The sequence below is a fragment of the Loxodonta africana genome, chromosome 5, assembly GCF_030014295.1.
Source record: "Loxodonta africana isolate mLoxAfr1 chromosome 5, mLoxAfr1.hap2, whole genome shotgun sequence".
Classification (NCBI taxonomy): domain Eukaryota; kingdom Metazoa; phylum Chordata; class Mammalia; order Proboscidea; family Elephantidae; genus Loxodonta; species Loxodonta africana.
The window spans coordinates 39,086,051-39,097,840 of NC_087346.1; the positions used below are offsets into that span (position 1 = coordinate 39,086,051).

At 43.1% G+C, this 11,790-nt stretch overlaps 1 protein-coding gene across 2 annotated transcripts in view; it reads right to left on the minus strand.

Annotated features, from left to right (window-relative positions):
• The window catches only part of MCUB (mitochondrial calcium uniporter dominant negative subunit beta), a 128,274-nt gene extending 117,639 nt beyond the window's left edge, over positions 1–10,635 (minus strand). Inside the window, exon 1 of one of the 2 annotated variants that reach the window (XM_064285448.1) lies at positions 10,415–10,635. In XM_064285448.1, the coding sequence (XP_064141518.1) occupies positions 10,415–10,513 (99 nt within the window). In that variant the 5' untranslated portion in view covers positions 10,514–10,635. The remainder of the gene's footprint in view (positions 1–10,414) is intronic. The other variant, XM_064285449.1, reaches the window with a different exon arrangement.
• Positions 10,636–11,790: the final 1,155 nt, after the last annotated feature.

An 11,790-nucleotide genomic window follows, 5' to 3' on the forward strand; every position in this document is an offset into this window, starting at 1 on the left:
GTAGTCTCCGGTTCATGTGGCCCTTTCTGTGTCTTGGGCTCATAATCACCTTGTGTCCTTGGTGTTCTTCATTCTCCTTTGATCCAGGTGGGTTGAGACCGATTGATGCATCCTAGATGGCTGCTTGCTAGCGTTTAAGACCCCAGATGCCACTCTTCAAAGTGGGATGCATAACGTTTTCTTAATAGATTTTATTATGCCAATTGACTTAGATGTCCCCTGAAACCATGGCACCCAGACCCCTGCCCCTGCTACGCTCGCCTTCGGAGTATTCAGTTTAGTCGGGAAACTGCTTTTGGTTTAGTACTGATTTTTAAATTCATCTAAATTATTTACATTTTCATGATTAAACTTTTAGTACTAATTTTTGGCAATCACAAAGTAGCACTTATGAATCTAAAACAAACATGATCTAATACTGCGAATCCTCTTTAGAAAAGTTCGTTCTCTATGGAGAAAAATGCTGCCTACCCCAAACATAAACAATCACCCTAAATCAATACCACACTTTAATAGCAGCCAAGGAAATATTTATATGCCAGGTTGTCCTCAAGAATGTTTCATTAAATTATGTTAATTATGTCCTTTAAAAATCCTGATGTGAAAGCACATCTGAAATAACACAATTTAGCAAAATATGACTTATGACTACGGCTTGCTCTTACTGGAAAATATAACATGTATAAAGATTATTTTGGTTACCTTTTTAAAAATCTTCAATTATTCAAGGCTCATATCTCGAAAAGTGAATAAGAATGCTTCAGGTCCCTTGCCCCCAATTAAGCTGAAAAGAATCAGTTGAAAAGGTAAGTATTTTGTTGTTTATTATCCATTCATCTATTCCTCTATTCAACACGCTTTTATTATGCACCTGCTGTGCCAGGGCAGAGGCAATCAGAAATGAAAAAATAGTTGTGGACCACAAAGTGCTGAGAATCCAGGTGAAAAATCAGATGAGCACAACTGACTATAATGCATGACAGAATGAAGTAAGTGCTTTAAGTACTGTGGGGTTGAAGGAAAAACTGTAATTAATTACGCCTGCAGAGGCCTCATCAAAACTGAAGTGGAGGGTGTACTGGAGCTAAGTCTTGAAGGACGAGCAGAAATCAGGAGGGTGAAGAAGTGGTATGATGAGAGGGAGACACTGCTGCCTAAGGAACAGAATAAACGCCAACGGGTGGAGGGGGAGTGAAAATACATGACAGGCATTAGTGCAGCGTGGCTGGACTATGGGGTGTGTGAAGGGATGAAGCTGAAGATGAAACTGGAGAATAAGACCGAGCGTGGTCTCTGGATCAATTCTACCTATGTTTTAAAGCTTTCTTACTTTTGTTTCAATAATGACAAACCTATAAAAGGTTAATTTATACAGTCAGAAGAAATCATGCTTTTCTCCTGAAAAGTGAGAAATTGTTTTATTACACATTATCTCAACATTCCCCAAGCAGAGTTGCAGAAATGAGTTATCAGGCTATACAATATCACAACAAATACCCACTCCTATGCGAGGGCCGATGCTGGGTTGACCCATTTGCAAAGAATTTTTAGAAATAATTTTTTTTTCAGATTTACGTTCACATTACTGTCAGTCTCTCTAACAAAAAGGCATGATTGTATTCCAGCTGCATTACTGGCAGGAGGAACAACATCTTTCAAAATCCCTTCTTTAAACATTCCATTCAGTTCACTAGGTAAACCCACACCAAAAACAAACCAATGAACAAATAAAAATTTTACCAGAAGAGACAGCCCCCCCACACACAGATACAGGCGCACTCACAAAAACATCAAAGATTTATCAAAAAGAATGATACTGTCTTCTTTCCTCCAGCCAGATTCAAGCCATTTATTATTTACTGTTATGTGCAAGAGACTGAAAATAAACTAATTCATCTTTAGGCCCTGGAAATGTAATTTTGAGCAATGAATTCATTATAAAAAACACTGTCCATTTGCAGTGAATCACTTAATACGTCCTCCTAGCCACAGTCTTTGTGGATTTCACACATTGACTGGGGTTAGACTATGCCAATAAGGTACTTGTGGTCTACCAAGGGGATGAGACACCCTGCTAACAATGCAAATATGGTGCATGGAACTCTTGTGGGGGTGGGGATAGGGGATATGCAAATGAGGTGTATGGAACCCTAATGAGGGGATTGGTCAGTTTTGCCATTCCACTAGACTTAAAATGAGCCATCCCAGAGGCAGAAGAGGTGAACTCACTACCATCAAGAAAAAGGCTGGGGGCGGAGCTTGTCCTTTGGACCTGGGATCCCTGTGTTGAGAACCTCCTAGATCCAGGAGATAGCGATAGCACAGGAGAAGGCAGCAGACGGTGAGGGCAGGGGCCAAGGACCAAAGGGTCAAGGGTCAAGAGAGAGGTCTGCCTACAGACACAACCAAGAAGCTGTCCTGACTGAAGAACTGCATCCTGAGGTTGTTCCTGATCCTGAATTACAACCTGTTACTTCCCTAATAAACTCCATAACTGTAAGTATGGTCTGTCAGTTCTGTGTGGCCAGTGCAACAAATTATCAAACCCAGCAGAGTAGAGAATGCCATGGAAGGGAAGGTCGGTGTCAGAATTGGTAAAAAGGTTGGAGAAGAGGTACGTCTGACCATCACCTCATAGAATCAGCTTTGGGCTAACACTGATGGTGACCCTCCTCTCTCTCCCTCTTGAAGTTAGACAAAGTCAGATGCTGCGGTGCCGTTTTTACAACACTACAACAAAAGTATTGAGAGTCCCAGTAAAGTTGAATATAACAGAATTACCACCTGTTTCCAAAGCAGTTCCTAAAAAAAAAAAAATCTAGTCAATCTAGTATATATCATAAGACCTCAGGTAGAACTCATGCTCACGGTGCAACTGCTGAGAGTCTTCAAAACTTTTTCCTCCCTTAAGTTTGCTTTGAGCACCTGTCAGTTTCTTGACATGAGGTTCAACGGTTTATGACACTTCTTGTTTCCGCTCACAGGCTATGGAAATAAGTGTTCAACTCTAACTCCATCTCTCTCTTTTTACTGTTCTCTATTTTTTTGCCCTAAATCTATTCCCAGATATTCTCTTCAAGGGACCTGATTTATACTGCAGATTTCATACATCATTTCTCACCAATATTGCAGATTCCAGAGAGAAATCTGTCACCGAAAACAGCTGCCAAACAGAAGCTGAACTGCAATGCTTTCTATTTTATGATAAACCTGTAACTGAAATAAAAATGATCTAAAATCAAATAACATCATTTATGAGTTAATTAAGTAGGAAACTCAGATCCAGTACAACTAGATGGTGCCCAGCTACCACTACTGACTGCTTTAACAGGCATCACAATAGAGGGATCCAAGCACAGCTGGAGAAAAATGTAGAACAAAATTCTATCTCAAAAAGAAAGACTAGGCTTGCTGGCTTGACGGATACTGGAGAAACCCTGAGACTATGTCCCCCCAACACCCTCCCAGCTCAGTAATGAAGTCACTCCTCAGGTTTACCCTTCAGCCAAAGAGTGGACAGGCCCATAAAACAAAACGAGACTAAAGGGCACACTAGCCCTGGGGCAAGGACTAGACGGCAGGAGGGAACAGGAAAGCTGGTAATAGGGAACCCAAGGTCAAGAAGGAAGAGTGTTTACATGTCTTGGGGTTGTTAACCAATGTCATAAAACAATATGTGTATTAACTGTTTAACGAGAAACTAGTTTGTTCTGTAAACCTTCATCTAAAGAACATTAAAAAAAAAACAGGAAACTCAGAGTAAAGAGCCTTGCATGACTTGGTAGTTTACCCGAGCTATATTTTAATTCTGGTGGAGATGGTGGAGGGAGCTAGGAAATAAGAAGAGTTAGGACAGGTAAGTGTAGTAGCAAGAAAAGAGGAGGAACCCATTTCCTAGTTTGCGGAGGGTAAACATCTTCAGGACTGCTATATTTCTTTGAGAACCACAGCATCTAAAATAGATTCTTACAGCATGTCAATTCAATGCAATCAATATTTATTGAGCACCTCCTATGGAAGCTGCACCAAGGAGATTATGTGAACAAGAAAGAAACTAGTTTGCCACATTTTCACAATTAACTGCTTAGAACATATTTGTTCAAACACCAAAGAGCTGATATTTAAAATTTCTTAAAACGTTATTTATGCACCACTTTTTCCAGCAAGGAGTCCCTAGGTGGCACAAAAGGTTAAGTACTTAGCTACTAACCAAAAGGCTGGCAGTTCAAATCCATCCAGAATAACCTCTGAAGAAGAGCCTGGCAATCTGCTTCCAAAAGGTCATTCACTGAAAATCCTACGTGCAGTGCTACTCTGAAACACATGGGGTCACCATGAGTCAGTATCAACTTGGGGGCAAATGGTTTTTTTCCCCAAGTAAAAGGTGACTGATTACATGTATGGAGAAAAAAATGAATGTGGAGAAAAGATGAAACCATGAGTAAGGTAAATACACAAAATGTCTGTCATAAAGGCTTACATATAATTTAGTACATTTTTAAAATAAATCTACATCTGCTCAGGAGAAACTCAACTATTCCGATACTAAGATCAGATAGCAGTTTCTTCCATGGGTCCTCTTAAAGGGCATCTTTTCATTGACTACACTGTTTCATAGGGCTGTTTCTCTAAAGGCATGCCAATGTGGGAAATGCAGTAAAAACTTCTGTGGAGGAGGTCCCACGTCACACAGACTAAAGGTAACACTCAGAGAACAGAGGGCTAGTATTTGTTTAAAACCCAAGGAAAATTAATACTATGGTAAGTTCAATGGGATCAAAGAAGAAGATTCTTCTGAAATATGGCTAAGATAATACTGATTGATTTATTGTTTATACCCTGTAGCTTAGCCTAACATACCTACTGTATAATGGTTTTGGGGTTCTAATGCTAGATACTCTTGAGTATGCAGTAGTTCACAAATAAGAATGACAGAATGAAGTACTAGCGAGAGATTTAATTTATTGTGATATGCTAATTCCATTTAATAAATTACAATTTCTTTTGATGGGGTAAACAGCTATTACTACTATTAGAAAATGCCATTCTACTGATTGCCTAAGATCATAAATGAGAGGATTTTTCAATCATTAAGAAAAATACTTTTAAGATCATTAATTGGTGCCTTGTTTTAAAAAGGGGGTAAAACAGACTGAATGACTTGGCTAAGGTCACACAGCCAAGTGATGGCAGGGCCATATCTGCACTCAGATGTCCCAACTGCCTGTCCAACACCACCAAATAATTTGCTCATTTCTATTTCAGGACCTAAACACATTTACTTGTATAGCAGATGTTTTAGATCAACCAACACTTAGCCTCCGGTATCTACCTTAGTTTCATATGTACTTAATTCAACAAGTTTACCTGCCAAGAAAGCAAATGATTTCCTAGCTTCTAGTTTCTATAAAACAACACTAATACCTAATTGCTGGAAAGGTGGTGCTGGTGTTGTGGATAGGTGCCGTCGAGTTGGTTCCAACTCACTGCAACCCCATGTACAACAGAACGAAACACTACCTGGTCCTGTACCATCCTCACGATCGTTGCTGTGTTCGAGCCCATTGTTGCAGCCATTGTGTTAATTCATCTAGTTGAGGGTCTTCCTCTTTTTCGCTGACCCTCTAACTTTACCAAGCATGATGTCCTTCTCCAGGGACTGATCCCTCCTGATAACATATCCAAAGTACGCAAGACGAAGCTCGCCATTCTCGCTTCTAAGGAGCATTCTGGCTGCACTTCTTCCAGGATAGATCTATCTGTTCCTCTGGCAGTCCACGGTATATTCAATATTCTTTGCCAATTCAAATACATCAATTCTTCTTCTGTCCTTATTCATTGTCAGCTTTCACATGCATATGAGGTGACTGAAAATACCATGGCTTGGGTCAGGTACACCTTATTCCTCAAAGTTACATCTTTGCTTTTTAATACTTTAAAGGAGTCTCTGCATTAGATTTGCCCCATGCAATATGTCCTTTGATTTCTTGACTGCTGCTTCTATGGGTATTGACTGTGGATCCAAGTAAAATGAAATCCTTGACAACTTCAATCTTTTCTCCATTTATACTGATGTTGCTTATTGGTCCAGTTGTGAAGATTTTTGTTTTTCCTTATGTTAAGGTGTAATCCATACTGAAGGCTGTCGTCTTTGACCTTCACCAATAAGTGCTTCAAGTCGTCTTCACTTTCAGCAAGCAAGGTTGTGTCATCTGCATCCTGTAGGCTATTAATGTGTCTTCCTCCAATCCCAGTGCTGCATTCTTCTTCATACAGTACAGCTTCTCGGATTATTTGTTCAGCATACAGATAGAATAAGTATGGTGAAAGATACAACCTTTCTTGATTTTAAACCATACAGTAGTTCCTTGTTCTGTTTGAACGACTGCCTCTTGGTCTATGTACAGGTTTTGCATGAGCATAGTTAAGCGTTCTGGGATTCCCACTCTTTGCAATGTTGTCAATAATTTGTTATGATCCACAGAGTTGAATGCTTTTGCATAGTAAATAAAACACAGGTAAACATCTTTCCTGTATTCTCTGCTTTCAGCCAAGATCCATCTGACATCAGCAATGATATTCCTCGTTCCACATCCTCCTTGAATCTAGCTTGAATTTCTGGTACTTTCCTGTTCATGTACTGCTGCAACCACTTTTGAATTCTCTTCAGCAAAGTTTTACTTGTATGTGGTATTAATGATACTGTTCAATAATTTCCACTTTCTGTTGGATCACCTTTCTTTGGAATAGACATAAATATGGATCTCTTCCAGTTGGTTGGCCAGGTAGCTGTCTTCCAAATTTCTTGGCATAGGTGAGTGAGCGCTTCCAGCCTTGTATCCATTTGTTGAAGCATCTCAATAGGTATTCTATCAATTCCTGGAGTCTTGTTTTCCACCAATGCCTTCAGTGTGGCTCGGACTTCTTCCTTCGGTACCAGCAGTTCTTGATCACATGTCAAAGGTGGTAATGCTTAATATTTAATAGACAAACTGGTCTAGAATTATTTCAAGACCAAAACACCAGTGTCTTTTCTATAGTGTAGGTACAATCACCAATATACAACAAATTGCTCTCTGCTCAGGAGAGAGCTCTAAAACCAATATTGTAGAACATAATGTCAATTACAAATACAAGAATAAAATGGTAGGAAAGTGTCAAATAAGAATATGTTCTTTTAACTTAAAAGATTAAAACAACAATTTCTAAATTAACATACTATGGTGGGACCAAAACACTCATATGCTTTATTTCTAGACATTTAAAAAGTTATGCTTGATACTTAAGTTTCCCTGCAAAATTCATTTGATTTTTTTACTTAAATACAGTTTATGGGGGGCTGAAATGCTGTATGAGGGCAAAAACTCATGTCAGGGAGTTCCTCAACCTAAGCAGCAGAAAATCCAAATTAAGAAAGGCAAAATTAGGCAAAGACTTTCTGTTGAAAGATAATTCACCCAGCACCATAATCACTCCAAGCTGCATCCTGGCACACAGAAACGCCAGCAGGAGCCATGGATTGCCCTGACAACCACTCAGCCAGGGTGCTGACAAGCAGAGACGCTGCCACCAGAACGTGATCATAGACACCAGGCCATGACTTGGCCGTAAGCAATGCAACATGCTCTTGTTTCTTATGCTTCAGACTAAATGTGTTCTTTAAAAGGCAATTCTACTAAACTAAACATATCCATGTCAACAAATTTTTTTTCCCACCCACAAAACACTGGCAGACAATTATTAACCTACCAAATAAGTTTGAGGACTGTATATTTTTCAAAGTTACTAAATGCTCCTATAAACCAAAAACCAAATCAGTTGCCACCAATTCTGATTCATGGCAACCCCATGTGATTGAGAGCACAATTGTTCACTGTAGGGTTTTCAGCAGTTGATGTTTCAGAAGTAGATCCATGGGTCTTTTTCCGATGCCCCCTCTGGGTGGGTTCAAATCACCATCCTTTAGGTCAGCCGCCAAGGGTTTAATCATTTGCGCCACCGAGGGACTTCAAATGTTTCTATATGGCATACTCATAATTTCAGGAAAGGTCAAACATAACTGAGAAGGTTTACTTGAGATAGTACTCATTACAAGTCCTTGCAAGCTAGGTTTTTATGAACTGTCAGGCCGCAAACATCAGACTTTTTTCCCTAGCTGCTTTCATAGGGCCTAGGGATCTGAATGTGGCAAAAATATATAGAAATAATACTTGCCTTTAGCCACGAGACTTTTCATATCAAATGAGGCAACCACCAAACAGTGGGAACTTAGAATAAAAAATGTCTCTACAGCCAGGTAATCTGATTTTCAGAAAATGGATCAGCTGTCCTATTTAAAACTACTAAGGAGGCAGGACATTTCTACCAGTTTCTTTATGGTAATATTTCAAAGATATAAAAAAGTAAACTCACAGGCTTGCTTTTATTCTTTTGCTGGGTGGGGGAGTCTTTTACCAGCCTGTCGTTGCTTTGATTCTTGACAAGCAAGGCAATGGAAGCATTTACACTTCTATAGTTCAACTAATGGACTTTATAGCACGGACAGTCAAGACTTAAAACAAAAGATCGCAAATCAGAAATAGTCAAATGAAAAGCTTCTTAAAAATAACTACCTTGAAGCAAAGAACTAATCACTGTTTCCCTGTTATTAGACCTAATAAGCCCCACTGAATCATTTTCTACTTCTTTTAAAAGGGCATCCAGATTCCTACTGGGGCAAGCAATGGCACCGCCCTACAAAGCACCAGATGGGAAAGAGACAAGGGCTTGGAACTGATACTCTGGGAAACGACAGTCAGTCCTGGGATCCCTAAAAAGTCTACTCAAAATATTAAATGGATTTAATGGAAAATGGAATCAATCATTTGCGTTTAAATAATGTGTGATGAAGAGGGTTCCTTGTATGGGTTGTTTTAATGTTTTGTATGTTTTTGATTGTAAAGTGTAACAAAGAAAAGTACAACTTTAAAAAGTGGAAAAAGCCTATCTCCCCAATTACTTTATCAAGTCTACCATTTTACTTTTTAGGGAGTCTGCCCTTTTTCCTAGGTACTAGTAAGAAAATGGAAACCCTGGTGGCTTAGCAGTTAACAGCCTGGCTGCTAACAGAAAGGGTGGCAGTAGGAATCCATCAGGCGCTCCTTGGAAACCCTACGGGGCAGTTCTACTCCATGAGTCAGAATTGACTCAACAGCATTGGGTTTGTTTTGGTTTTTTGGTTCAGTAACAAAATGGTCTTCCTCATTCTCATCCAAGCTTTTGGGGAAGGGACATTAAAATGTCATTAAATATCTTCTGCATCAATCTAAACTTGGAAGCCCTGACACAGCTGTAGGGATGGAAGAAAAAAAGACGAAACGGGAAGTGAAAAGTGAGAAAGTAATCACATCGGTTACTTTGCAATGTGATTTTTTTTTTTTAATAGCACAGCTAAAAAATAATAATTTTTTCTCTAACAATCTAAAACTAATGTAATGGTCGGGGGGGGGTAAAAAAAACAAACAAAAACTCAGGAACAACTCTCTCTCCGACCCCACAGACCCCGAAAGCTCTTTTTAAAAGGCTGTCTGTCCTCACCAGGCTCAGAGTTAGGGCTCCTGGGCGTCAGGCTCCATCACAATCCTAGTTACACTCAGCACTTTGTCCTTCTCTGTGTTTTTTAGTCCACATCTATTCTCCTCCCTCCTCCTCCAAGCAGCGGTTCCACACAGACCACAATACAACCGAGTCAGGCCAACTGTCACTCAACAGCACACACTCATGACTCACTCGGCGCTCGGGTCTCTGAACAAAACGCGAGTTTTTCTTCCCTCGTCAGAAGGGAGGTGCTCGAGGTTTTGAGGATGGGCATTGCACTCTCCTACCACAGTCCACAACGGGCTCGCTCGCACGCTCTGCTCGCTTCCCACCTTTCCTTCACCTGCTCCAGTCGCTTGGCACCGACGGCCGAGGGCCCAGGGGGCACGAGGCGACAGCTACGCAGCTCTGGGAACTTAGCCTCCAGATCGCGGTTTGGGTGCGGAGAAAACGCCTGCCGGGGTTATATGCTGCTGCTTCTCCCGGCCGCAGCCCCCCGGTCCCCGCACCCCAACTTAGCCGCGATGGTGCCCCCGAGCCTCCCCCGTGCCCCGCCGCCCCAGCGCGGGGCTCTGTGGCCTTCCCTCCCCTCGGCCCCGGGGCGTGCGTGACTTCGGCCTGGACGCCGGGACCCACGTCTGCGGCCCGGCGACCACCTGTCGGGTCCTCGCCCGAGCGGAGCCCTAGGGACAGAAAAATGCAGGGGACTTCCCAGCCGCTCCCGGCACGCCGCCGAGGCTTTCACTCTCGCCAAAGTTGTCCGCCGCAAACTTTTCCTTCCGCCTCTCCCGGGGCGCCCCGAGACCCCCGCACCCTAAATCGGGGCTTTTTTTCTTACCTGGGGCGTCGGCAGCCGCGGGTACGCGCGACCCCCGGTAGCCGGAGCCTGCAGTAGCCACGAGCGCCAAGGCCTGGGACCCCTCCTCAGGAGCATCATCCTCTCCGGGGCGCCCGGCTCCCGCAGGAGTTACTGGGACATCCTCTCCGCGCGCCCGGGCGCCTTGGCGGCGGCAAGCGGCTCGGAGCCCGGCGTTTGCTGTGGGCACGGCCCGACCCGCGCGGAGACGCCCGGCCCCCGCCTCCCGCCTCCCGCCTGCCTGCCTGCTTGCCTGCCTCCGGGAGCCGCGCGGCGCGGGCTGGGGGCGGGTTAAAGGGAGGGTGTGTCCCTGTTTCCACTTCTCGACTCTGTACACACACGGGCGCCAGGCTGTTTTCTTTCCTCCGACAAAAAAAAAAAAAAAAAATAGCAAGAGCGCGCGAGAAGGATCCTCCCCCATCTTAGGTTTCGAGGAGCAGCGCAAAGGCTCGGCATCGACTCTGCTCAGAAGCCCCTGCGGGAATGAACGAACGAGGCCGGGCCAGTCACAGCATCCGAGCTGTGATTTCAAAACTCGCTGCTAATTTCGTACACTTCGTGCTGTGAGGAAACCCTGGTGGTGTCGTGCTGCTAACCAGAACGTTGGCAGTTCGAATCTACCAGGCGCTCCTTGGAAACCCTATGGGGCAGTTCTACTCTGTCCTATATAGGGTCGCTATGAGTCAGAATGGACTCCACGGCAACGGGTTTTTATGGGTTGTGCTCTGAGATCAGTGTTCTCCACGCCCTTCCCATGGGGGCGGGGGGGGGGCGGTGTGAGGGGGAAAAGGGCGTCCGGGATCTGGAGAAAGGCAGGTGGTCTCCTCCATGGTCCACCTCTTGGTTGGCCGGCGGCTTGCGCTCTGGCTGCGAAGCCCGGGCCTTCTGCTCACCCGTGAGCGCTGTGTGCATCAGACAGGAGCCTACCTCCGCTATGGGAGGTTTGTTGTTCACTAGACTAAGGTCCAGACCAGAGTACAGGGGGAAAATCTCTCCCACCGCAGAACTGGCTTCTCTTCTGAAGCGTGTAGTTTTCCCAACAACTGCCAAAGCTAATGCTTTGCCCTGGAGACTTTTTACAAAAACAAAGCCATTTAAGAGCAACCTAACCCAAGCTTTCACACAGTTTCCTTAGAATAGAGTTGCCAGATAAAAACAGTAGACCCCGTTAAGTTTAAATTTCAGATAAACAACAAATAATATTTTAGTATAAATAACCAGTTGTCGATGAGTCGATTTTGACTCATGGTGACCCCACTGGGCTTCAAGTATATCCCAGACATTGCATGAGACACAATTATTTGGGGTATACTAAATAATTGTTCTTTATCTGAAATTAAAATTTAACAGCGTTCTGG